General features: G+C 40.7%; 1 protein-coding gene across 1 annotated transcript in view; it reads right to left on the minus strand.

Annotated features, from left to right (window-relative positions):
• Positions 1-4,891: 4,891 nt before the first annotated feature.
• CERS3 (ceramide synthase 3) overlaps positions 4,892-23,714 on the minus strand; it is a 105,177-nt gene continuing 86,354 nt past the window's right edge. Inside the window, exon 12 of the mRNA XM_040493791.1 lies at positions 4,892-7,207. Within this exon, the coding sequence (XP_040349725.1) occupies positions 7,043-7,207 (165 nt within the window). The 3' untranslated portion in view covers positions 4,892-7,042. The remainder of the gene's footprint in view (positions 7,208-23,714) is intronic.

A 23,714-nucleotide genomic window follows, 5' to 3' on the forward strand; every position in this document is an offset into this window, starting at 1 on the left:
TATTATTATCCCAAACTGCCAGTGCAGAGCCCAACGCAGGGCTTGATCTCATGAACCAAACCGTGAGATGATTATGACCTAAGCCAAAACCAAGAGTCAGATGCTTAATTGACTGAGCCACCCGAGCCCCTCATTTTCACAACTTTTTAAGAAACTTATACCTACATAAAAGCATACAAACCACAAGTGTACAGTTTGATGATCTATCACAAACTCAACACACTCATGTAAGCCCTATCCAGGTCAAGATGCAGAAAGTCAGTGGTACCTTAAAACCCACTCTGACCCAGTCCGGGCACAGTATCTCTTCTCCCCAAACGTAACAAGCATCCTGACTTTTTCTTTTTTTAAGTTTATTTATTTATTTTGAGAGAGACAGGGCATTAATGAGGGAGGGGCAGAGAGAGAGGGAAAGAGAGAATCCCAAGCAGGCTCTGCATTGCCAGCACAGAACCCAATGCAGGGCTTGAACTCACAAAACCACAATATCATGATCTGAGCTGAAACCAAGTGTTGGATGCTTAACCAACAGAGCCACCCAGGCACCCTCTGACTTTTTCCATCATAGATTAGTTTTGTCTGTTTTTGAACTTTATGAAAAGATGGAAATGTAAATTATATATTCATTTTCCATTAGCTTCTTTTGAAAAACAGATAGGAAGATGAAGCTACATTGTTGTAAATACCAGTTCACTTCCATTGCTATATTGTATCCCATAATATAAATACAATAAAACCTTGGATTGCCAGTAACTTGTTCTGCAAGTGTTCCACAAGACTACCAAACACATTTAATAAATTTTAACTTGATAAAATGAGCAATGTCTTGCAATATGAATAGTATGGATGCTGAATATCACTTGATCACGGTTGTGCCAATGGTTCTTCTCTCTCTCTTTCTCTTGGTCTCTCTCTGCGAGAATGTGGGTGAGATGCTTGGTCTCAGGCCAAGGTTTTTGGCAGAAATGAGTGATTTTTTTCAGAACATTGGAAGGTGCCCACAATATTTTTTGTCACTGCGAAGCACCTATAGACAGTCCTTTGCTTTTCCATCCAAAAGTGAGCTTAAGAATGCTTTGCTTCATTCTAGGTCAGGCTGCCTGCAGATATATACCCTTTCCTCTACCACCTTATTACCAGTTATGTTAAATACAGTATATGACAAGAGTTTATTGATACTGTACTGTAGTCAACATCCGTGCAAGCATATACAATGGCCCCCAGGCAGAACAAGGTTGAGGGGCATCTGGGTGGCTCAGTCAGTTAAGTGTCCAACTTTGGCTTGGGTCATGGTCTCATGGTTCGTGGGTTTGAGCCCTGTGTTGGGCTCTGTGCTGACAGCTCAGAGCCTGGAGCCTGCCTCTGATTCTGTGTCTCCCTCTCTCTCCAACCTTCCCTTGCTCACACTCTGTCTCTCAAAAATAAATAAACACTGAAAAAAATTTTTTTAAAAAGAAAAAGGTTGAAAAGAAAGGCAGTGAGAATAAGGAGATGATTACAATGGAAGTTAAGAAGTCATCAAGAAGTACGAATGAGGTATGCGACTGGCCAAAATTGCAAGATTTTATAAGAAGTCTACATCTGCATCTTGTTTGCAGAGGAGGAGGAGAAAAGGGGGGAGGAATCCCTCACTTCAAATGAGATTAGGGAGATGTGTAAAATGTGGGAGACAGTGCAAAGTTTTGTAGAAAAGCACCACCGAATAAGGCTGTAGCAGTGCGAGGGATGAATCTGTTTAGCAACAATGCAAAGTCACATTTCTGCGAAATCCTCATAAGGCTGCAAAAGCAACTGTCATTGGATAGATTCCTTGTTAAAGTTGCACGTAAAGGAAAGATTCCACTGAGCCAATAGCAGTGATTCCATTAGTGACAGTGAAAGTCATAATAACCCTCCTCTCTCTTGTCTCCCTCACACCAGCTGTGAAGGTCTTCAAAAGTAAGTGCAGGTTAATTTGTTTTTCTTTATATTTTCTATTTTCTTTAATATTTTCTATTATATTACTGTATTGTAATAACTTGTATATGAATATTTTTGGGTTGTAGAATGAAACATCTGAGTTTCCATTATTTTTTATGAGGAAATTCGCTTTGATATACAAGTGCTTTGGATTACAAGCATGTTTACAGAACAAATTATGCTCGTAAACCAAGGTTTTACTGTCTACCACAATTTACTTACCCATTCTACTCTTAATGGGTATTTGGAAATGACTTGTTTAGGCTATCACGAACACTGCTGATAAGAACATGCATATGCATTCTTTTGAAGTTCATGTATGTGCTTTTTAGATACGCACCTAGTAGTAAAGCTGCTGGATTGTAATATGCACATACATCCAATTTTAGGAAATGACAAACATTTTCAAAGTGGTTGTAATGATACTCCTGCGGCAGTGTGTAAGTTCTTATTGTTCCACGTGATCGCTGCTTGGTACTAGCAGCCTTCCTAATGATTAATGAAATTGAGCGCCTTTTCATATATTAACTGTTATGGTATTCTGTAAAGCATCTGGTTAAGTGCCTTGTTGATTTTTTTTTAATTGGGTTGTCAGATTTTATTTGTAGGAGTTCTTTATATGTGTTGCATATGAGTCTTGTCAGTTTTAAGTATTGCAGATATTTTCTCCTGCTCTATGGCTTTCCCTTTCACTCTCTTCATGGTGTCTATTGAGAAATAAAATTTCTTTATTATTTACTCTGATTTGTTAATGTTTTCCTTTATGTGTAATGCTTTATTTTTTTAAGTTTTATTTCTATTGAGACAGAAAGAGAGAAAGAGAGCGTGCAAGCAGGGGATGTGTGGAGAGAGGGAGAAAGATCCCAAGCAGGCTCCACAGTGTCAGCAGAGAGGCCGACTAGGGGCTTGAACTCATGAACCGTGAGATCATGACCTGAGCCAAAGTCAGATGCTTAACTGACTGAGCCACCCAGGTGCACCCCATATTGCTTTTTAAGAATCCTTTGCTTATCTTAAGGTCATGAAGATGAATGTCCTCTTATGTTTTTCTCTGGAAGCTTTTTCACATTTAGATCTACAAAAACACCTGGAATTTATTTTGTATATGGTGTTAGGTAAGGATCAAGTTTAATTTTTATCCTTAAGATAGCCAACTGTGCATATATGCATGAGTTTGTTCCTGGTCTTTATACAATTTTATTGTTCTGTCTATCCTCATACCAATCTCACACTGCTTTACTATCTTTTTTGGTAGTATGTCCTGGTACTTAGTAAAATGAGTTCTCTTGCTTTGTTATTTTAAAGATTGTCTTAGCCAGTCTTGTTTCTTGATATTTCTGTATAAATTTAAACACACACACACACACACACTGTGTGGGATGTTTTGCATTTCATTTGTAATATGAGTTTTTATTTACTTTTTTCAAGCCTCACAATTTTTATTTCTTGAAATATTACATTAGGCAGGATGAAAAATACAATGTTGAATATATTCAGGATGATGGGCATCATTAATGGACATCCTTGTCTCAGTGCTCATCCCTTTGGGGAAAGCTTTCAGTATTTGGCCATTATAGCATCATATGATGCTGGCTTGATGCTTTTTGAAGGTGCTATTAAATCAGGTTAAGGAAGTTCCTTCTTACTTTTCTGTGAAGTTTTTTTTTTTCAAATAAATAGTTGTTGAATTTTATCTAAAGCTTTTGAAGATATGGCTTTTTCCTTTACTCTTTTAAAATGGTAACATTGATTTTCAAATAATAAATCAACCACAACTTCCTGAAATAAACCCAACTTGTCTGTCATGCATTCTCTTCTTTACATATTGTTGAATTCAGTTTGTGTTGAAGAATTTTGTACTTATGTTCACAAATGATTTAGCTAATAGTTGTTGGGTTTTTGCCTCCTAATATTCTTTTCAGATTTTAGTATTGAGATTATGCAGGCCTTATGAGACAAGTATGGATGTGTTCCTTTGGTCTCTACAGAAGTTTGTATAATACCTGTGTTAATTACTCCTTAAATATTGGAAGAATCCACTGGATGAACCATCTGGGCCTAAAGATTTTGTGTGTGTAGGGGGTAGAGGAGTGGATTTCAAAATTTTGGATTGAATTTTGTTTCATTTAGATAGCTATTTAAATATCTACTTCTTTTTGTGCCCATGTTAACAAGTTGCATTTTTCTAGGAACTTACACATTTTGTTCACACCTTCAAATTTACTGACATAAAGTTGCTCGTAACATTCTATCTGTTGAATGTCTACTTGCTCTACAGTCACAGTGAAAATGTGGTCAAGAAAGTTCCTTTCGGATCAGTCCCCTTTCTTAGCACTTCAACATTGCCTTGCACCACATGCCCCAGATGCCATGACCCAGGTTAGACCCCAGCCCACGCTGGTCCGTCCGCACTGTCTGCAGCCAAGCGGGTCACCCCCGTCAGGCCTATTTCCTCTTGTCTGGAGTCTGATACGCCAAAGGCAGCAGCCTTAGTGTCCTAAATTGGTTCTACCCTTCTCCCTGTTCCCTCTGATTTCCGGCAGGGCATTTCTAGAGGCAAATCTTTTTTTTTCCACTTGTCGGTGAGAGCGATAATGATCTCTCAGAAGCCAAGCAATGTGTGTGCTGAATCTACTCCTCCGGATTCTGTCTTTGCTTTATTGTAAGTCTTCACCATTATGATAACATTGGTGGCACAGTGGACTGTGTTTTTATAAAGTCATCTGGCATAGTGTGAGCCCTTGGTTCTGGTAGGAAGAGAGGTGACCTTTAAAATGACCACAAAAGCCATAGAAGATGTTACAAAAATGCATATCTACCTTTCCAGAGGTAGTTCAGTGCTTCCGGTTGTATCAGAGAGAGCTGAAGTTGGCCTATCAAGTTTACCTTTCACATTTAAATAAGAAAAAAAAAAAAAAGAACTGGAGGCTACAGCAGCCAATAAACATGTTTTTACCTTAAGTGAGAAGATAATTTGGTACAGAGACAAGACCAAAATAAATCAAGGAAAAAAACAGTCTGTTAACTGGAAACATAAAACATAGTGTCTCAATGGGATTTTTCTTCCACCAATAATAATAATATAATAATAATAATTTAACAGCTATGTCCTAAAGGGAGTGGAGGCATTCTAGATTTATAATATAACATTGTACATGTGATGCCTATGTCATTGTACTCATAAAAGCAAATAACAGGCAGAGAAAACTTTACATAGGGTTTTCTGTTGTTCTAATGACTCTTCAGGAAGAGATCTTGACGGGGAAAGAATTAGCAAGGGTTTTGAGTTTTGTCTTTGTTTATCCTGAAGATTTTAAAAACATCTTTTTATTAAAGAATAAAAACCGGGGACCCCTTGCTGGGCCGTGCCTTTCCACTCAGCAGCAGCCCGCATCAGGGGGGCCTGTGTGGATGTCTTGCCAGCCCTCGCAGCCCTAACTCCCACTTGGTTTTATAATAGGGGCCCCAAGCAAATGGGACAAAAGTGCAAAATGTGGCCCCCAAAGTATGAGAGATTGGTGTGTGTGTGTGTGTGTGGAGGGGTATTTGTGTGTTCCATTCAAGCTCTTCCTCTGCAAGGCTCAGCCTCTCCTCAGCCAGCTGAACCCTAAGTCTCAGGTCTGCCCTGCACTCTGGGCTCAGATGTGCCCCCTGAGGGGGCCGCCAGCAGGCTACTGACCCACCAGCCTGTATTGGTATCTGTATCTGTATTGGTATTTGTATCTGTATTCCCTGAGTGGTCTGCAGCCCCAAGAGCTTCCATTGACTCTAACACTTGTCCTTGGACATTTCTCAGGGGGTATTTTGCAGCCTTTTGTTTTGTTCTGTCTTACTGTTGAGCAGTCTGATTGGGTTGCATAGCAGAGATGAAAGAGTGTGGCATCCTCTTTCTGTTTCTAAGATTTCACTTGGGTCAACAGCTCGCACGCATGTCATGCCCCAAAGGCTCAGGTTTTCCGGGAAATAATGGCTAGGTGAGCAGCCTGCCCTGGGTCTGACTCTCCGGGACAGGCCCCCAGAGGGATCCTACTGCTGTCTGGGCAGCTCTGCCAGCCTGAAGGAGGGGCTCAGGGCAGGGGCAGGGGCAGGAAAGCTTCCTTCTCAGGAAGCGAGTGAGAGGCCAGCAAAAGACAATAAGGAATTGGGGCCCAGGCTGCCTCCACTGGCCAGGGGACCTGGGGGTAGGGAATTTGGGGGAATTTGAGAATCATCCCTGGGTAGCTATTACCAAATATAATAGAAACAACCTTCTGGATATTTGCACTTCTGTGTATCTCCAGATACATTTAAAATAAATTTTTTAAGATTGTGCCTTTTGTTCAGGCCCAGTCAGTGCCAAGTGTAGCCAGGTTTCTGTCTCCCAAACAGAGTTGGCATCATAGTGAAAACAGGGTCAGGTAACAGTCACATTGCAGTTGGCAGTTATACGCTTTCCTTCTGTTGTTATCTCATTTGATCCTTACTCCAACTCCATGAGGTAGGCCAGGCAAATATTACTATTCCCACTGGACACCAAGGCTTGGAAGGTTTAAAAAAACCACCCACATCAGAAAGTGGCCAGTGAGCCCTGGAAGCCTGGTCACCTCCTTTAGTCCTTCTGCCACTTTGCATTGCGTCCTCTACATCACTTTGGGAGGCAATGAGCTGTTCTCTGTGGCTGAACACACCTGAAAAAGTGGGTTCCCTTAGAACCTCTCAAGTAATCCTGAGAGTGAGCAAGGTGGCAAGGTGCAAAGTCCTACTGGCATGACGTGAGTGCATGGAAAACCACCAGTCTCACATATATGAATGAACACAACTGAACTGAAATGGGACTCTGGAGAAATCCTTGAAATCTTTGACCAGTCTGAGTCCTAACTGCAGTAAAATCCATAGGGATGCTATATTTAACATTTTAACACAAATTAACAACATTTTGTTAAATACATCTCAGGGGGAGAGGAAGGTAGTGGTTGAAAAGAGGAAAGGGCAGAATCTGGGGTCCCTGTGGCTCCTGTAGGCCACAGCTGTGGAGGGGGAAGCAACTCTGGCTTCCAGCAGCCCTTAGAGGACACTGTGACCCGGTAGCTGCATGGACTTCAACCTAACGGCCATGTTGACCATTGAGAATGAGATGCCTGTTGGCCCCGAGGCCATTCTTTAAACAGTCTCTCTCTTTGCCTTTGGTGGCTTCTTCCTCCTCCTCCTCCTCCTCTTCCTCGTCCTCTCCATACCCATCCTCATCATCACTCCGCACATCGTGGGTGTCCTAGAGAAAGAAAGGAATGGGATGTGAGTGACAACCTTCCAGAAAGAGGCTTGAGTGATTAAGAAAACCCAAATCCCAAACCCAGAAAGAAATTGCAAATTTCAAAAACCAAACATTCACCAAGGTAGAACATATCATGGGTCACACAATAAATCTCAACAAACTTAAAGAATTGAAATTATGCAAAGTATACTTCAGATTATAATGGAATTAATCTAGAAATCAATACAAAAAATAGGAAAATCTCAAACCAGTTGGAAATTAAACAACACACACTTGACAATGGATCAAAGAGTAAGTCACAATGCATATTAGAAAACATTTTTATTAAAATGAAACTACAGCATATCAAAATTTGTCAAAGGTAGCTAAATAGTGCTTATAAGGAAATTTATAGCATTAAATGTTTATATTAAAAAGAAGACAAGTCTCAAATAATTTGAGCTTCCACCTTAAGAAATTAGAAAAAAGAAGTGCAAAATAAGCCCAAAGCAAGCAAAAGGGAGGAAATAATAAAGAAATCAATGAAACCGAAAACAGAAAAAACAATAGAGAAAAAGCAGTAAACCAAAAGCTGGTTCTTTGAAAAGATCCATAAAATTGATAAATCACTAGCAAAGGAAAAGAGAGAGAAGGCACAACTTGTCAGAAAATAAAAAGAGGATTCAACTATGGATACTACATATATTATAAAAATAACAGAATACAATGAGCAATATTATGCATATATATTTGACAACTTGGATGAAATGGACTAATTTCTCAAAAACTACAAACTACCAAAATTCACCCAATATGGCATAGGTAACCTAAAAATGTCATATAACTATAGAATAAATTAAATTAGTTATAGATCTTCTGGAAACGAATATCATTAGGCCCAGAAGTTTTCACTGGAAAATTCTATGAAACATATAAAGAAGAAATAACACCAAAGTTCCACAATATCTTCCATTAAAAAGAAGAAGGAATACTTCCCAATTCATTTTGAGGCTAGAACTACCCACATACCAAGGCCAGAAAAAAGACAGCATAAGAAAAAACAACTACAGACCAATATCTCTAATGAATATACACATAAAAAACCTCAACACAATAGTCCAAATCAAAACCAGCAATGAATAAGAATAATAATACATCACAATGAAGTGGGGTTAGTCCCAGTAATGCAAGGCTGTTTCAATATTAGAAATCAATGAATGTAATTCAACCTATTAATAATCTAAAGAAGGAAAAAATATATAATTATATCAGTTGATGAAGAAAAATCATATGACAAAATTCTACATCCACTCATGATCAAAAAAAATTCAGCAAAGAAGAAATAGAAGCTAACATCATACTTAATGATGAATGACCGAACGCTTTCCTCCTAAGATTAGGAACAAAGCAAGAATATCTACTTTCACCACTCCTATACAACATTGTATTGGCAGTCCTAGTCAATGTAATAAGGTAAGAAAAAGAAACAGAAGTCAAACAGATTGGAAAGAAAGAAGTAAAAGTGTCACTATTTGAAGATGACATGATTATCTGTAGAAAATCCCAGAGAATCTACCGAAAGCTCCTAACATTCATAAGTGAGTTTAGCACAAAGTTGCAGGACACAAGGTTAACACACAAAATCGCACACACACACACACACACGCACACACACACACAATCTTGATTTCTATATGTTTTTTAATGTTTATTTTATTGCTTGAGAGAGAGAGAGAGAGCAGGGGAGAGGCAGAGAGGGAGGGAGACCCAGAATCCGAAGCAGGTTCCAGGCTCTATGCTGTCAGTACAGAGCCTGACGTGGGGCTCAAATTCACAACTGCGAGATCATGACCTGAGCCGAAGTCGGAAGCTTAACTGACTGAGCCATCAAGGTGCCCTGCATTTCTAAACAATAATGTAGTAGCCTGAAAAATGTCCTCAAAGATATTAAGTACTAATCCCTAAAAACCTGTGACTGTTACCCGATATGGTAAAGTTTTTGCAGATATGATTAAGTTAAGAATCTTGAGAAGACTGTCCTGGATAATCTAGGAATGCCCTAAGGCCATCCGAAGTGTATAAGAGAGGCAAAGGGAGATTCAACACAGAGAATAGGCAATGTTAAGATGGAGTTAGAGACTGGAGTAATGTGGTTGCAAGAAAGGAATACTGGCAGCCACCAGAAGTTGGAAAAGACAAAGAACAGATTCTCCTACAGCCTCTGGAGGGAACACAGCCCTGCCACACCTTGATTTCAGCTCAAAACTGATTATAGACTTCTGGCCTCCAGAACTGTGAAAGAATAAATTTGCTGTTTTAAGCCATCAAGTTTTGTTACAGCAGCCACAGGAAACTAACATGACTAGCAATGTCTGACTAAAAACTGAAATTTAAATATCTGTAACATTACAAAAGTTTCCAAAAAATAAAATGCTTAGGTATAAATCTAACAAAACACATATAGGATCTGTATGTAAAATCTATAAAACTCTGACGAAAGAAATCAAAGATCTAAATAATTGGAGAGATATACTATGTTCATGGATTGGCAGATTAAACATAGTAAAAATGTTAATTACCCCCAAGTTGATCTACAGATTCCACACAATACCAATTAAAATCTCAGCAAGATTTCTTGTACATGTAGACAAGCCGATTCTGAAATTTATATGGAAAAGCAAAGAAACTAGAAGAACTAAAGCAATTCTGATAAAATTGGAGGACTCAAACTACCCAAATTTGAAACTTACTATAAAGTTATAGTAATCAAAGCTGGGGGGTATTAGCAAAGGGATAAGCACATAGATCAGTGGAACAGAATAGAGAATCTAAAAATAGGCACACATAAATATGGCCAATTGAGTTTTGACAAAGGTGCAAAAGGAATTCAATGGAGAAAGAATAGTGTTTCCAACAGTGTTGGGACAATTAGAAATCCATAGGCAAAAAACTAAACTTTAACCTAAGTGTCATATCTTACACAAAAGCCAACCCAAAATGGATCATAGATCTAAATGTAGAATATAAGACTATAAAACTTTTAGAAGAAACCCGTGGGGCGCCTGGGTGGCTCAGTCGGTTAAGTGGCCGACTTCGGCTCAGGTCATGATCTCGCAGTCCGTGAGTTCGAGCCCCGCGTCGGGCTCTGTGCTGCCCGCGCAGAGCCTGGAGCCTGTTTCAGATTCTGTGTCTCCCTCTCTCTGACCCTCCCCCATTCATGCTCTGTCTCTCTCTGTCTCAAAAATAAATAAACGTTAAAAAAAATTAAAAAAAAAAAAAAGAAGAAACCCGTGACCTTAGGTTGGGTGAGGGGTTCCAAGATGTGGAACAACAACAACAACAACAACAACAAACTCCATTGGAAAAAACCAATAATCTGGACTTCATCAAAATGAAGTCCACTATAAAAAAACACTATTTAGAGAATAAAAAGACAAGGTGCAAACTAGGAAATAATATTTGCCAACCTCATAGCTGACTTGTATGCATAATAAAGAACTCTCAAAACTCAACAATAAGAAAAAAGCAAACCAACAGAAAAGTGGGCAAAATATGCAAAGAGAAGCATTTCCTTAAAGAGGATACAGGATGTCAAAAAGCATTTGAAAGGATGTTCAACATCATTAACTGTTAGCAAAATGCAAATTAAAACCAGGATGAGATACAACTATAAACCCATTAGAATACCTAAAATTAAAATTACTGAAAATACCAAGTGCTGACAAGGACGCAGTGACTGGAAGGAACTCTTACACATTGCTGATGGAAATACAAAACGGTACAGGCACTTTGGAAAATAGTTTGACAGTTACTTATAAAGTTAAACATACATTTACTATATATGGCAGCAATCCTATTTCCGAGTATCCACCCTGGAGAAATGAACATTATGTTCACGTAAAAACAAATGTTTATAACATCTCTATTCATAACTGCGAAAATTGGAAGCAACTCAAATGTTCTTCAATCAGTAAATGGATAAATGGTGGTGCATCTGTACAATGCAATACTACTTACCAATGAAAAAGAAACAAGTGTTGACATTTACAAGAAATTGGGGGAATCTCAGAGGCATTATGCTAAGTGACAATAAATTAGTTTTAAAAGGATACCTACCATATGATATACTAATGTTATTAACATTCTCTTCTTTTTAAAAAATGATACACTTTTCTTAAAGTTTATTTATTTTGAGAGAGAGAGAGCAAGGGAAGGGGAGAGAGAGAGAGAGAGAGAGAGAGAGAGAATCCTAAGCAGGCTCCTTACTGACAGTGCGAGTGCACACTGACACCGACACCGGGCTCCAACTCACTAACAGCGAGATCACATTTACATGCTCTTCTTGAAAAGACCACCTATCTGGATGGAGAAGGGATGCCAGGGGCACCATTACAGTGATGGCTACACAAATCTATACCTGTGTATAGATTCATCAAACTTTATACAGATGGGAAAAAGTCAATTTTCCCAATGGTGTTTAAAAATTAATCATATTTCTTTTCAGATAGCAAATACTATGGTTTTCCCAATATGCATTTGCTAAGTAAAGTATTACTCATGTAGGCCTTTTGGTTGTCAAGATGCTCTTATTGTCGGGAATTAGGATGGGTTCTATTTTCTTTATGCAGGGACTCTTTCAAGGGCAGTTCTTAATGAAGGGGTATAGGCTCCCCCACCTCTCTCAGGTATTCTCAGAGAAATTCTGGGAGGAAGACTCTCAGAAGAATGACATTGTTACAGATCAGGCTTCATTCCAAAACAGAAAAGATGGTATGGATTATTAGAACAATACTGAGAACTCAGGCTCTGGGCAAGGCCAATGTTGGCCATGACCTCGCACCCCTCTAAACCAGTTCACAAACATCTCTATTAAACTTAGACTAGAAAAGAAAACAAACAAACAAACAAACATGGGAGCATCTGGGTGGCTCGGTTGGTTGAGCATCCAACTTCAGCTCAGGTCGTGATCTCCTGGCTCATGAGTTCGAACCCTTCATCAGGCTCTCTGCTGTCAGCACGGAGCCTACTTCAGATCCTCTATCCCCCTATTTCTCTGCCCCTTCCATGCCCCCCGCCCCCCCCCACCAAAGCGAATAGAAATTTAAAAAAAGAAAAAAACATGGAAGATGAAGGCTGGTTCCTGACACCCCATTTTTTGAGATGCCATCTATAGCCATGTGAGTCACTTTCTCCTTTTGTGACCTCCAGACTAAACCTGACCACCTCTGGGTATATGTAACCGAATACCTCCTCTGTGTACAATCTTCCTGCAAACACGGCTTTTGAAAAAGCCCAACGTACCCATATTCTGCTGCCTTAATCACAGAAATGTCACGTCATGGGCTTTTCTCAGTACGATAGGTTCTTTTCCACAACAACACAGAAAGGGTCTTAAAGTAAAAAGGCTCACTGTAAACATGGAGGCATAAACTTGGTGTCTCATCTGTTATGCAATGGAGAAAGGCAACCTTTTTATGATATGCTGGGAGCAGGGATCAGAAAGAAGTGCTGTTCCCCTCTGCAGATGGGGTCCTTCAGGGAATGATCATGCGTGGCTGATGATTGCTTTCATGGACCACGCCCCTTGAGTCTCCTTCTTCAAAAGATTTTTGTAGGGAACAAGGGGAAATTTGAGTCAGAATAAAGAAATAAATGTCTCTCCAGAAAAGCAGACTATTATCTACTGTCCCATTTCTCCAGGACTTAAGGAGCTGCTTCGGCTGAGATATGAACTGGTCCTAGAAGATGCTTCCCATTGCCCCAAGCCACATCACCAGCCCTCTGACCTCTAGGAAGGGGTCCTGGACCAGTGGAGCCTTCTGGAAATTAATGGCGTCTAATGGTCACAAAGGTTGGGGAGCATCACTGATTTTCAGTAAGCAGTGGCTAGAGATACCATATATCCTACAATGTGCCTGACATCCTAGCATCCTGCCAGACCTCTGTGTAAGTGAAACTGTGTTTCTGTGTTTAATCATCCAAGCCTAGAACCTAATTCCATTTTACATTCAAGCATGGTAATTCTTGTGTGGTTTTAATATACTCTCAATTCTCCAGGAACATAACTATGTACACAATTCAAAGGAAGGCTATACTTTGTTTTGTTCAGGGCTTCATAATTTCAGAAAACCATGTCACAGATGACACAACACTACCGGGGGGAAGTTGAGTCCCAGCACAACATGCCGGCATCAGTCTGTGTTTACAGCTGCCCCATTCATGGTGAGTCTCCACATGAGCAAGCACGGCATCTGTTGACCCCAGGATCCTCTTGAGTGTAGTTTTGCACGTAGGTTACACATGAAATGAATGTTTTATCAGAAATGCCTCTTATTATATCTTTTTCTATTACAGTTGTGGCATTATATTAATTTTGAAATTATGATTATAGGTGAGTTATATTACCTGGGATTTTTTTTTTTAATTTTGAGAGAGAGAGAGAGAGAGAGAGAGAGAGAGAGAGATTGAGAATCTTAGCCAGGCTCCACGCTCAGCATGGGGCCCAACGCGGGGCTCAATCCTATGACACTGGGACCATGACCTGAGCTGAAATCAAGAGTTGGACGCTCAACCGACTCAGCCACCCAGGCGCCCCCTTAACCTGGGAATTTAATTTCAGGCTAGCGAATGGGATACGGGTCCAGTAGGATTGAGAACCATGGCCCTAGATGATGCATCAAGCTCAGAAAGGATTTTTGGATAGTGAGTTTGTCAGATGGATGTACAAGCGGTTGCATGTTATGCAAGCTTACATAATATAAATCGGAAATTATGGGTATTAAAGTATTGCTAAAAGCTCATGTTATATTCAATTTTATCTTGTATATGCCGTCTATAATAAAACCGTAGCAGCAGTGGAAACCTCAAACGGATTTTTTTCCTCTGCTCTAAAAGTCCGCTGTGCTCCACCTATTCATCCCTCCCTCTTCCCCAACCCCTCGTGACTACTGACCTGTCTACTGCCTCACAGATTTGTCTTTTCCAGACTGTCATATAATTGGAATCATAGAGTATGTAGTCTTTTAAGATTGGCCTCTTTCACTTAGTTATGTGCATTAAGGTTCCTCCATGTCTTTTCATGGCTCAATTGCTCATTTCTTTTTATTGCTAAGGAATATTCCACCGTCGGAGGTACCACAGTTTATGTACACATCCACCTACTGGAGGACGTCTTGGTTGCTTCCGAGTTTTGTCAATTGTGGATAAGGCTGCTATAGACACTCAGGCTCTAAATGTCTGTGTGCTGAGCACTGGACCAAGCAGCTAGTGTGAACAATAACATTCCCTCCTCACAGTAACCCTAGGACATAGGAGCCAGTCTCTTTACTTTACAAGAGAGGAAACTGAGGCTCAGAGGGATTAAGTAACTTAGAAGGCCACACAGCTAAGAAAGGCAGATCGGATGAAAACCCTACTCTAAGTTTAGAAACTGTAAACCGCAGTGCTCTACAGACCCCTGCTGGAGTCTTCTGCACACACACTTGAGACAGGGCACCCAGGAGGCAGACACTTAGTTCTGTTTGAGGTCAGTTCTCTGCATAAGAAAGCTCCCTCTCCTTTCCTACTGGACAGAGCACCAGCGGTCTCCTTATACCTCCTCACCCTGTTCTGACTCTGCCCTTGGTACCAGCAGGACTGACTTCGAAGCATAAAATTGGAAATAATGAAAATCACCCCTAATTAATTATTTTTACTCTGTGAGACAAACACTGACATGTTTTGTTCTGTTCTGTTTCATTGCAAAAACGGTGGTTGAGACCTAGGAAACTGGATTACTGATCTGCCACCCACAGTTTGAAAAAAGCTGACTTCAGGTATGCCAGAAAAAAGAGGTTTTTCTAAATAGCCCAAATCAGAGAATATTAAAATACAAACCATAATGCATGTTCTGCAAAGCACCTTTTCACAACTACAAATCTTTCCCAGCAATTACAACACTTAACAGAAATCAAAAACAAATCAAGCTTGCTCTAGTGGAACAAGGAATTAAATGCTTGCTAAGGGTCAAGCCACAGTGTTTTCTGGAACACTACCTGTCTGCTTTGACAGAGTGCCAAGACTCTGCTTACACAGCAGCATTGAGTCTGTCTCTTGGAATCAGCCCATTTCTTTTCCTGCATTGCCTTTCCCTACACTGTTCTCTGCATACTTTTAGTTGTCACTGGGCTAGTAGAACTTGTCTCATGCAAATGTTGGCCTGAAACCCTCTCACAAATTATTAAAGGCCCAAGAAAATGCATGCATAAAGAGGACCCAGAACCTTTTGAAGAGTGAACTGGACCTTGGATCAGCAGCCAAAGGGTCACAGCTACTTGGTTCAGTTCTCCCACTTGCCCAAGCGTATGGGCTCACATGCTCACCGTGATCTGCCCACCTGAGCTGCCCCTCAGTGAAGGTCTCAGCTGCTGCCATTACAGAGAGCACATTACTATCTGATCACTTTAGATAACATTCTTTTGAATTAGCAAAGATATCTATATGCAACTGAACTTTTTCCAGAAATGACCTGGGCCCTCTAGAACACGATATTAACAATATTATTCATTCCACGATTGAAGTGGATGAGTATAATTTTTGCAAAGTCTTTTAAGAATCCCCTTCTCACCTGGCAACAACCTTTGGTTGCACAAAACGGTGGTGGAAAGAATGAGGGACAAGTTACGTATGTAGCGGAGACCATGTTACTAGCTCTAACGGGGGCTCTGGAGCCCCCACATCACCAAAAGGCATCAATATTGGCAAATGTCATCTGCCTGGCACTCCAAGAGGGCAGAGAAGATGTGTGTTCAGAGGATGGGCTGAAATCACAGCCACTGTGAAGGGAGACTGGCAGTCAGTTTGGAAACATCCCATACACTAGAAGAAATAGAAACCTCTGAAATTGGGGGACGCCTGGGTGGCTCAGTCAGTTAAGCGTCCAACTTCAGCTCAGGTCATGATCTCGTGGTTTGTGGGTTTGAGCCCTGTGTCAGGCTCTGTGCTAGCAGCTCAGAGCCTGGAGCCTGCTTTGGATTCTGTGTCTCCCTCTCTCTCTGTTCCTCCCTCCACCCCCAAAGATGAATAAACATTAAAAAGAAAGAAAGAAAGAAAGAAAGAAAGAAAGAAAGAAAGAAAGAAAGCTCTGAAATTGGGATAAAAATGGCCTTCCTCAATTAAAGTCATGAAGTCAAAATACCCCTTTGAAGAGTGGGTGCCAGGAATGGGGGCACAGAGCTGAACTGACTTACGTCCAAAGACTCAAGCATCTGATCCCTAAAGTAATGAACACACTTCCAGCTTCTGCTAGTCTCCTTTTCTTTTGGGGAGCTCACACAAAACTGGCTGACTTTGTAATAGTACATGGTAATTACCTTCGGTTGGTGTCAAATCTCTTGGACACAGAATGCCAGGATCAAGATCACAGCCCCAGCTGCCTATAATTCTGAGTGCGAGTCAACGTAATACCTAGCCCTTTATGTCCTGTGGAGTTTGGATCCACATCCCTGAAAACATACCCTGAGATTGGCTTGTCTGCGTACACAGAATGTTTCCTCTTGAATTTCAGAGCCAGACACAAAAGTTGCTTTTCAAACTGCCCCAACTCACCAGTGTAAGCTAGAATATAACCCTTGAACAACATGGGGTTTAGGGGCACTGACCCCTGCACAGTTGAAAATCCACGTATAACTTTTGACTCACCAAAAATTTAACTGCTAGTAGTCTACTGTTAACTGGAAATGTTATCAATAACATGAATAGTTGACTAACACATATTTTGTGTGTTACATGTACTATATACTGTATACTTAAAATGAGCTAGAGAAAAGAAAACATTAAGACAATCATAAGGAAGAGAACATACATTCACAGTACAGCACAGTTCAAACCCGTGTCGTACAAAGGTCAAGTGTGCATTCTATTCTCCACTGATGGCTTTTTTCATTTCACTTGGTGCTATCAATGTCTCTAATTTCCTTAAGAAATGAATTCATTTTGCTAAGGCTTATGGGGGCTTTGAAAAATGAGCTTCTAAGAGAAGAAGTCAGTTTTAGGGCTAGGTGGATTCTAGAGAGTGTCTTGTCAAACATGTTCATTTTCCAGGTTAAATAAGAGCTTCAAGACTCCATCGCACCCAGCTGAGTGACACAGCCCCGCAGCAGCTGCATGGTTCTTTATAACAACCATAGATGTCTTTCATATTCTCTGTATTACCTAAAAATTAATTAACAATGTACCAGACTCTGTACATAATCATCCAATTGCGATGGATGTGGAAAATGATTTGGTTTCGTAAATGTAATTTGCTTTGGGGATTAGAACCATTAAAATTAGCACATTCTCTAAACTGCCATATTTTATGGCCTTTAGAAACAGCTTTAGATTCTATGGCCTGGAAATTCGACAACCCTAACAAGGCAAAGATACAAAGCGATTTTGGAAAAAAAAAATCACTAGGATTTAGGTAAGCATCGTTTAACAAATAATCATAGAAAGGTGGAGGATTAAGTATATAGTCATAGGAAATGTGTATTAAAATTGAAACGTTCAAATTTGTTTTAAATATTAGCATCCAACAAAGAATTTCTACACTCCATTAAGAAGGGGGGAAAAACACAATGTGACAGAAAAGTAGACAAAGGATCTGAGCAGGCAATTCACGGAAGAGGCAACATTTGTGACAAATAAACTATACAAAATGCTCAATATTAGTAATCAGGAAGATGAGAATTAAAATGAGATTTAAAAAAATCTCACATTCACCAAACCGGTAAATATTGAAAAGTCCGATAAAAGCGAGTGTTGGTGAGGATGTGGGGAACGAGAGACTCTCACGCACTCAGTTTGAAAGATAGTTTGACAGCATCCAGTAAAGGTGACGTGGGAATCCTCCCTACAGAGAAACTCTCATTATACATTCCCAAGGAGACAGATATAAGGATGTTTATGGTAGAATTGACTGTAAACAGGAGGCTAAACACAGTGTGGAGTATCTGATTGGTGGAAAACTGTATAGGAGTTAAATGAATTGATCCACAGAGTAATGTGTATCAATGTGAATGTCATGGATGAAGAAAACAAGATGCACAATTATATATACTAGATGTAAAGTTTAAAAATAAGAAAGCAATACTCCATATTTTTGACTGTATTCAAGTCTAACAAGCATATGAAAGCATGGGTGGAAGGACACAGCTTCAGTGGTTCTGTTTGCAGGGGGAGAGAGTGGAATACAATCTTTCTTTCTAGTTTCTCTTAGGTGATTCCATCTAGCGTGCAGTAGGCCCTCAGTATCTGTTTGATGAGTGAGTGAGTGAACGAATCTAACACCACAGCAGAAACCCCCATCTTGACTCCCAAATTTATACCCCAGTGTGGACCTCTCTCCCTGGCTTCAAACTCAAATGCTCACAGCTAGACAATCTCCTCTCAGCTGCCTAATGGGCTTATCAAATGCTGGTCAACTCATACACCACCTTTTCTCCGGTCTTCCCTATTTCAGCAAATGACACTTCCATTCATTCAGTTGTTCCAGACAAAAACCTCCAGATCATCCTCAGTCCTGCCCTGTATGGGAGACCTTGTTTCCCAGCCCATCACACTCAGTGGGGCTCTTTGGTACAGACCTCTTCCCTTGTCTTCAGCAATTTCCAAACTGCATCAAATCCCTGTGGCCAGGATCTAGATTCTGCGTTGGCTTGGCCCATGGGCTCAGCAAACTGTAGCACAGCAGTCAGCAGAGCTGTGCCACACAGGTTTGGATCCCCAGAGCCCCCTCCTGACCTAGAGCACTTTGCAGCAGACTCATGACAACCACTTCAGAGAGTTCTTGCGGGACAGGGCCGTTGCCTTGGCTCAGAGGAGCCATGCTGCCATTGTTGCTGAGATTTCTGAATAAGGAAAATTCACAAAGTATCTCACCACTGTCCTTCTCCAGTGGTAGACAAAATACAACTTGTTCTTAGGCAACCCCAATCCACCAGCTCACATTCAAAATGGAATACATAACATTATTATGGCCCATAGCAACTAGAGTATCGTGGGGCTGTTCTACACCAGAGTTTCCCAACTGGTGTGCCAGGAAAAGGTTAAAATATGCTGAGACATTGATTCCTTTAGATCTTGGAGCAGCTACCAGAGCCCCAGTCTCCTCATTCTTTGGACTGTAGCGGCGATTTTCCCTAGCATGCTGTGCAAGTATCAGTCTCTCAGTGCCCTGAGGGAAGGAAGATTGGGAAGAGCTGTATGGGGCTGAAAGAAATGTTTCAATAAGTAGCAACCTTGGAAGACTTCCTCCTAAGTACAGTTGCTTGAACTAGAGATGGGAAACTGTGTAGCTCAAACTTGGATGCTGTGATTCCAGGGGAGGGAAAGGTATGTGCGAAGGGCAGGAGGTGAGAATTAGCTGCTTCCAGGACATGAACGGTTCTGCTGCTTAGACCCAACATTCGACAAGGTTAAGAAGAGAAGAAATGACAAGACAGAAATGGTCACTAAGTGAATGAAAAGGAACCAAGAATGACTGCTTGGCATGGTCAACCCTACCACTATTCCCTTCCCAACCCAAACTGTACATGACCATGAAGGAATGGAAAGTTGGTAGTGTTATAAATGTATTCATTTTCACCCAGTTCCAACTGAAAAATAAGCTACAATCTTATTCTCTCCATTCATCAGAACTTTCCCAATGCAGTTGCCTGATTTCAAAAGGAAATGGCTGGCAACCATTTGGAATTATCATTTGAATACTTTTAAACCACCAATATTTACATCTGAAGAAATGCTACCCAGCTAATTACACGGAGCTTGGCTTCTCAAGAACTAGCGAGTTTGGCTGTTCCGGCATAACCTACCTTCCCTCTGTATAGAATGACGATGGTAGGTGGGAAAGCAAGGAATACTTTGGGAACACCACCAACCACAAAGTGGAATCAGCCAAAAGAGAAAGAAGTTCATCCATCCATTCCAGGAACCTCAGCCTAGGCACTCTTGACATTGTGAGCCTGGCAATTCATGGTGTGGGGACTGTTCTACTCATTTAGGATGGTTAGCAGTAAGTTTCTTTAGTTTCTTTCCACTAGATACAACTGTGACAATCAGAAATGTCTCCAGAGATTGTCAAATGTCTCTGGAGGGCAAAATCCCCACTGAGAACAACTGGCTCAAAAACTATTTCTTGAGCCCCAGTGCACTGTGCAAGGCATCAAGGACATAATAGTCTTTGTTTTCAGATAACTTATAGTCTACTAGAAGAGCCAAATGCTAAGAGCTTAAACAAATAACAATAAATATAGAACTACACATTTATAAGTGTTACTATGAAGTAGAGAAAACCACCATGTGTAAATTAGGGATCTCACTTAGATGGGGTGACGTCAGGTAGCTGTGCCAGGGAAATGGAACTCGGAGGTAGTAACCTGAAGGGTAAGTGGGAGTGGTCAGGAAAGAGTGGGGTGAAGAACGTTTCAAGAAGAAATAGTATGTGCAAAGGGCCTGAGGTGGGGTAAAATCTTGTCACGTTTGAGGGATCAGAAAGGCCAATGCAGCTGAAGCATAGTGAGAAACTATGGAGCATGTCCTAAGATGAAGTCAGGGAGTGAGCATGGACCGGATTATCAATTTCAAAGGTCACAGTCAGGAGGTATATTTTACTTCTAAGTCCAACCAGAAGCCATTGTGCAGCACCGTCTGAGATAGCAACGACCAAAACAGACAAGGCGTCCATACTCAGAAAACTCCTGCTCTAATGGGGGGAGCTGGTTGCTATATAACAGCATTCCTGATTGCTGTGTGGAAGGGGCTGGAAGGACTTCAGAGACACCAGAGGTAGAGGCTATGCAGGCTGTGACTGTAGTCCAGGGGAGCAGTGGCACGGATTGGAGGGTTAGCACTGGAGATGCAGAAGGGGTGTTACTTAAGAAAGATCAGTGCCCAACGGCCCCCCGGTTTGGAAGGGACATTTAGGCTCATCTAATCTAGTTTCTGTCGACAGATACACACTCCTGCTCATACATCTCCAATAACTACAGTAATTGTCCAAAAGGAGTCTGTGTACTTCCTTCAAACATCGGTCAGTTTTTCAAACATTTAAAGACAGTTAAATCCTCTTCAAGCTAAATATTCCAATTTCCTCCCACAGCTCCTCATATGACACAACATCAGAACCCCTCCCTGTGTTGTGTTATCTTAGAGAATATACTCCCATCTGTAGCCATCAATCTGAGTTGTATTAATGTGTGTAACACAACCAGCACCACCCAAGTCATACAAGACTTATCACTTTCATATCCACCAAAAAAAAAAAAAAAAAAAAAAAAGTGGGAGAGGGGGCGTACAATAAATGTAAATCAAACCCTGATATCTACACTTCTGGCTTTACTGTTTCGTGTAACTTTTTCTTATATTTTAAGATACTGGAATATAAGATCTTTATCAATTAATCATGATTTGCCTGTTAATGAAGGTAACATCTGGCCCTGGCCTGTCTTCCTAAAAACTGATTGCAAGGATTACCAAGCAAAATAAACATTGACAATGAGGAAAAAATATACTAATGCTAATGAGATAAAATGCTCATTTCAAGTAAATGAATGATCTCTGCCATAGCATTTCCGTATACCTCTGGGAAAGACATCTGCAGCTATGGTTTCAATAAAATTGTAGAGCTGTGTTTTTGAAATGCCTTAAGGAAACTCTGGGCTTGGGAGTCTGTGGTTCTACATTAATGTCAAAAGCCCAGGAGGTCATGAATGACTCATAATGTCCCACTGCTTTTTGAATGGCTCCACATCTAAATCCACAGTTGGCAATGAAACAAAGGACAATATAATAAGCATTTTATGCTGTTTTGAAAGCAAACTTTTCACTTCAACTGTATGAAAAGAAAAAGAGGTGCATTCAGTCAAAGAGTTCAATTTTCTGAACTACTACCCAAATACATTCCTTTTTGTTATATTAGTTCTTATGATCCAAAATGACAAGGTCACAGAAAAAAACAATTGGGTTTTTCTTTCTTTTTTTTTTTTTCCTCAAAGAGGCTGCATTAAATTTAAATTGGATTCTATCAAACCTAGCTACGCAGGGACAGTTACTGTTAGTTACCTGGATCTGAATTTTCTAGACCAGGGCTTCTCAAACTTTAATAGGCATATAATCACCCAGAGTTCTTGATGAAGTACATGCTCTCATTCAGAAGTGGGACCTGAGATACTGCATTTCTGAGGTTTTTTTTTTTTTGTGTGTGTGTAAGTTTTCACTTATTTATTTTGAGGAGGGAGGAGCAGAGGAGAGAGGGAGAGAATCCCAAGCAGGCTCCACGATGCTGGCACAGAGCCTGATGCAGGGCTCGATCCCATGAACTGTGAAATGATGACCGGAGCCAAAATCCAGAGTCAGATGCTTAACCGAATGAGCCAGCCAGGTTCCCCTGGTGAAGCTGCATTTCTAACCAGCTCTAGGTGATGCCCAGGCAGAGTCACCACTGTGGTTAGCAGGCTGTTTCTGAGGCCACAGACTCTCCCTAGATTGCTGCCCTCTGTGAAAAGAGGTGCAGCGAGTCACCAAAGGATCTTTCTAGTTTGAAAATTCCATGATTTCAAATAAGTTTTATTTCTTTAGTATCTATATATCATGAGTCTTTAAAAAAAATTTTTTTAAGTGTATTTGTTTACTTTGAGAGAGACAGAAACACCGTGAGCAGAGGAGGGGCAGAGATAGAGGGAGGGAGAGAGAATCCCAAGCAGGCTCTGCACCGTTAGCTCAGAGCCTGACATGGGACTTGAACTCACAAAACCATGAGGTCATGACCTGAACCAAAACTGAGGGTTGGACTTAACTGACTGAGCTACCCAGGCACCCCCTAAGATGAGTCTTTTTAATCCAGAAAGGCAATAAAAAATTACCAATATGTCTCACTTCCTATAATGGATGGCTGTTTACAAATAATTAGTCAATCATCTTATAAAATGAGTCAGGCCTTTAATTCTCCAGAGAAATGTACTACTTAAAGAATTCTGGGTTTCTACAAAGGAAATAATCTCCAAGTGTTTCAATAGTCTGAGTTTTCTTTTGTAAAAATGTTTTAGCATTGAACACCTATGTGACATGAAAGTCTGCTGCTCTTGTTAAAATTTGCAAGATGGGAGTATTTGTTGAGGTCATGTCCACAAACTCCACACATGTGGGGGAGAAATGCAGCTATCTTTGGTTTTTAGAAAGTAGACAATAAATGGAGAGTCGTCCATGGACATCTGTCCATCAGTGGAGAAGACACACAGATACACACATACATGGACTTCTCGACTTTCTAGTGGCTCTCAACCTGAGAGGCAGATCAGAATCACTTATATCAGGGGAAGAAGTCAGTCAAAAATTCCAATGTCCAGGGCCCCCTGGGTGGCTTAGTTGGTTAAGCGTCTGACTCTTGGTTTCAGCTCAGGTCATGATATCACAGTTTGTGAGTTCAAGCCCTGCTTCGGGCTCTGTGCCAACAGCATGGAGCCTGCTTGGTTCTCTGTCTCCCTCTCTCTCTCTGCCCTTCCCCACTTGC

This window comes from Herpailurus yagouaroundi, unplaced genomic scaffold (genome assembly GCF_014898765.1).
Source record: "Herpailurus yagouaroundi ecotype Mexico unplaced genomic scaffold, PumYag 185, whole genome shotgun sequence".
NCBI lineage: Eukaryota > Metazoa > Chordata > Mammalia > Carnivora > Felidae > Herpailurus > Herpailurus yagouaroundi.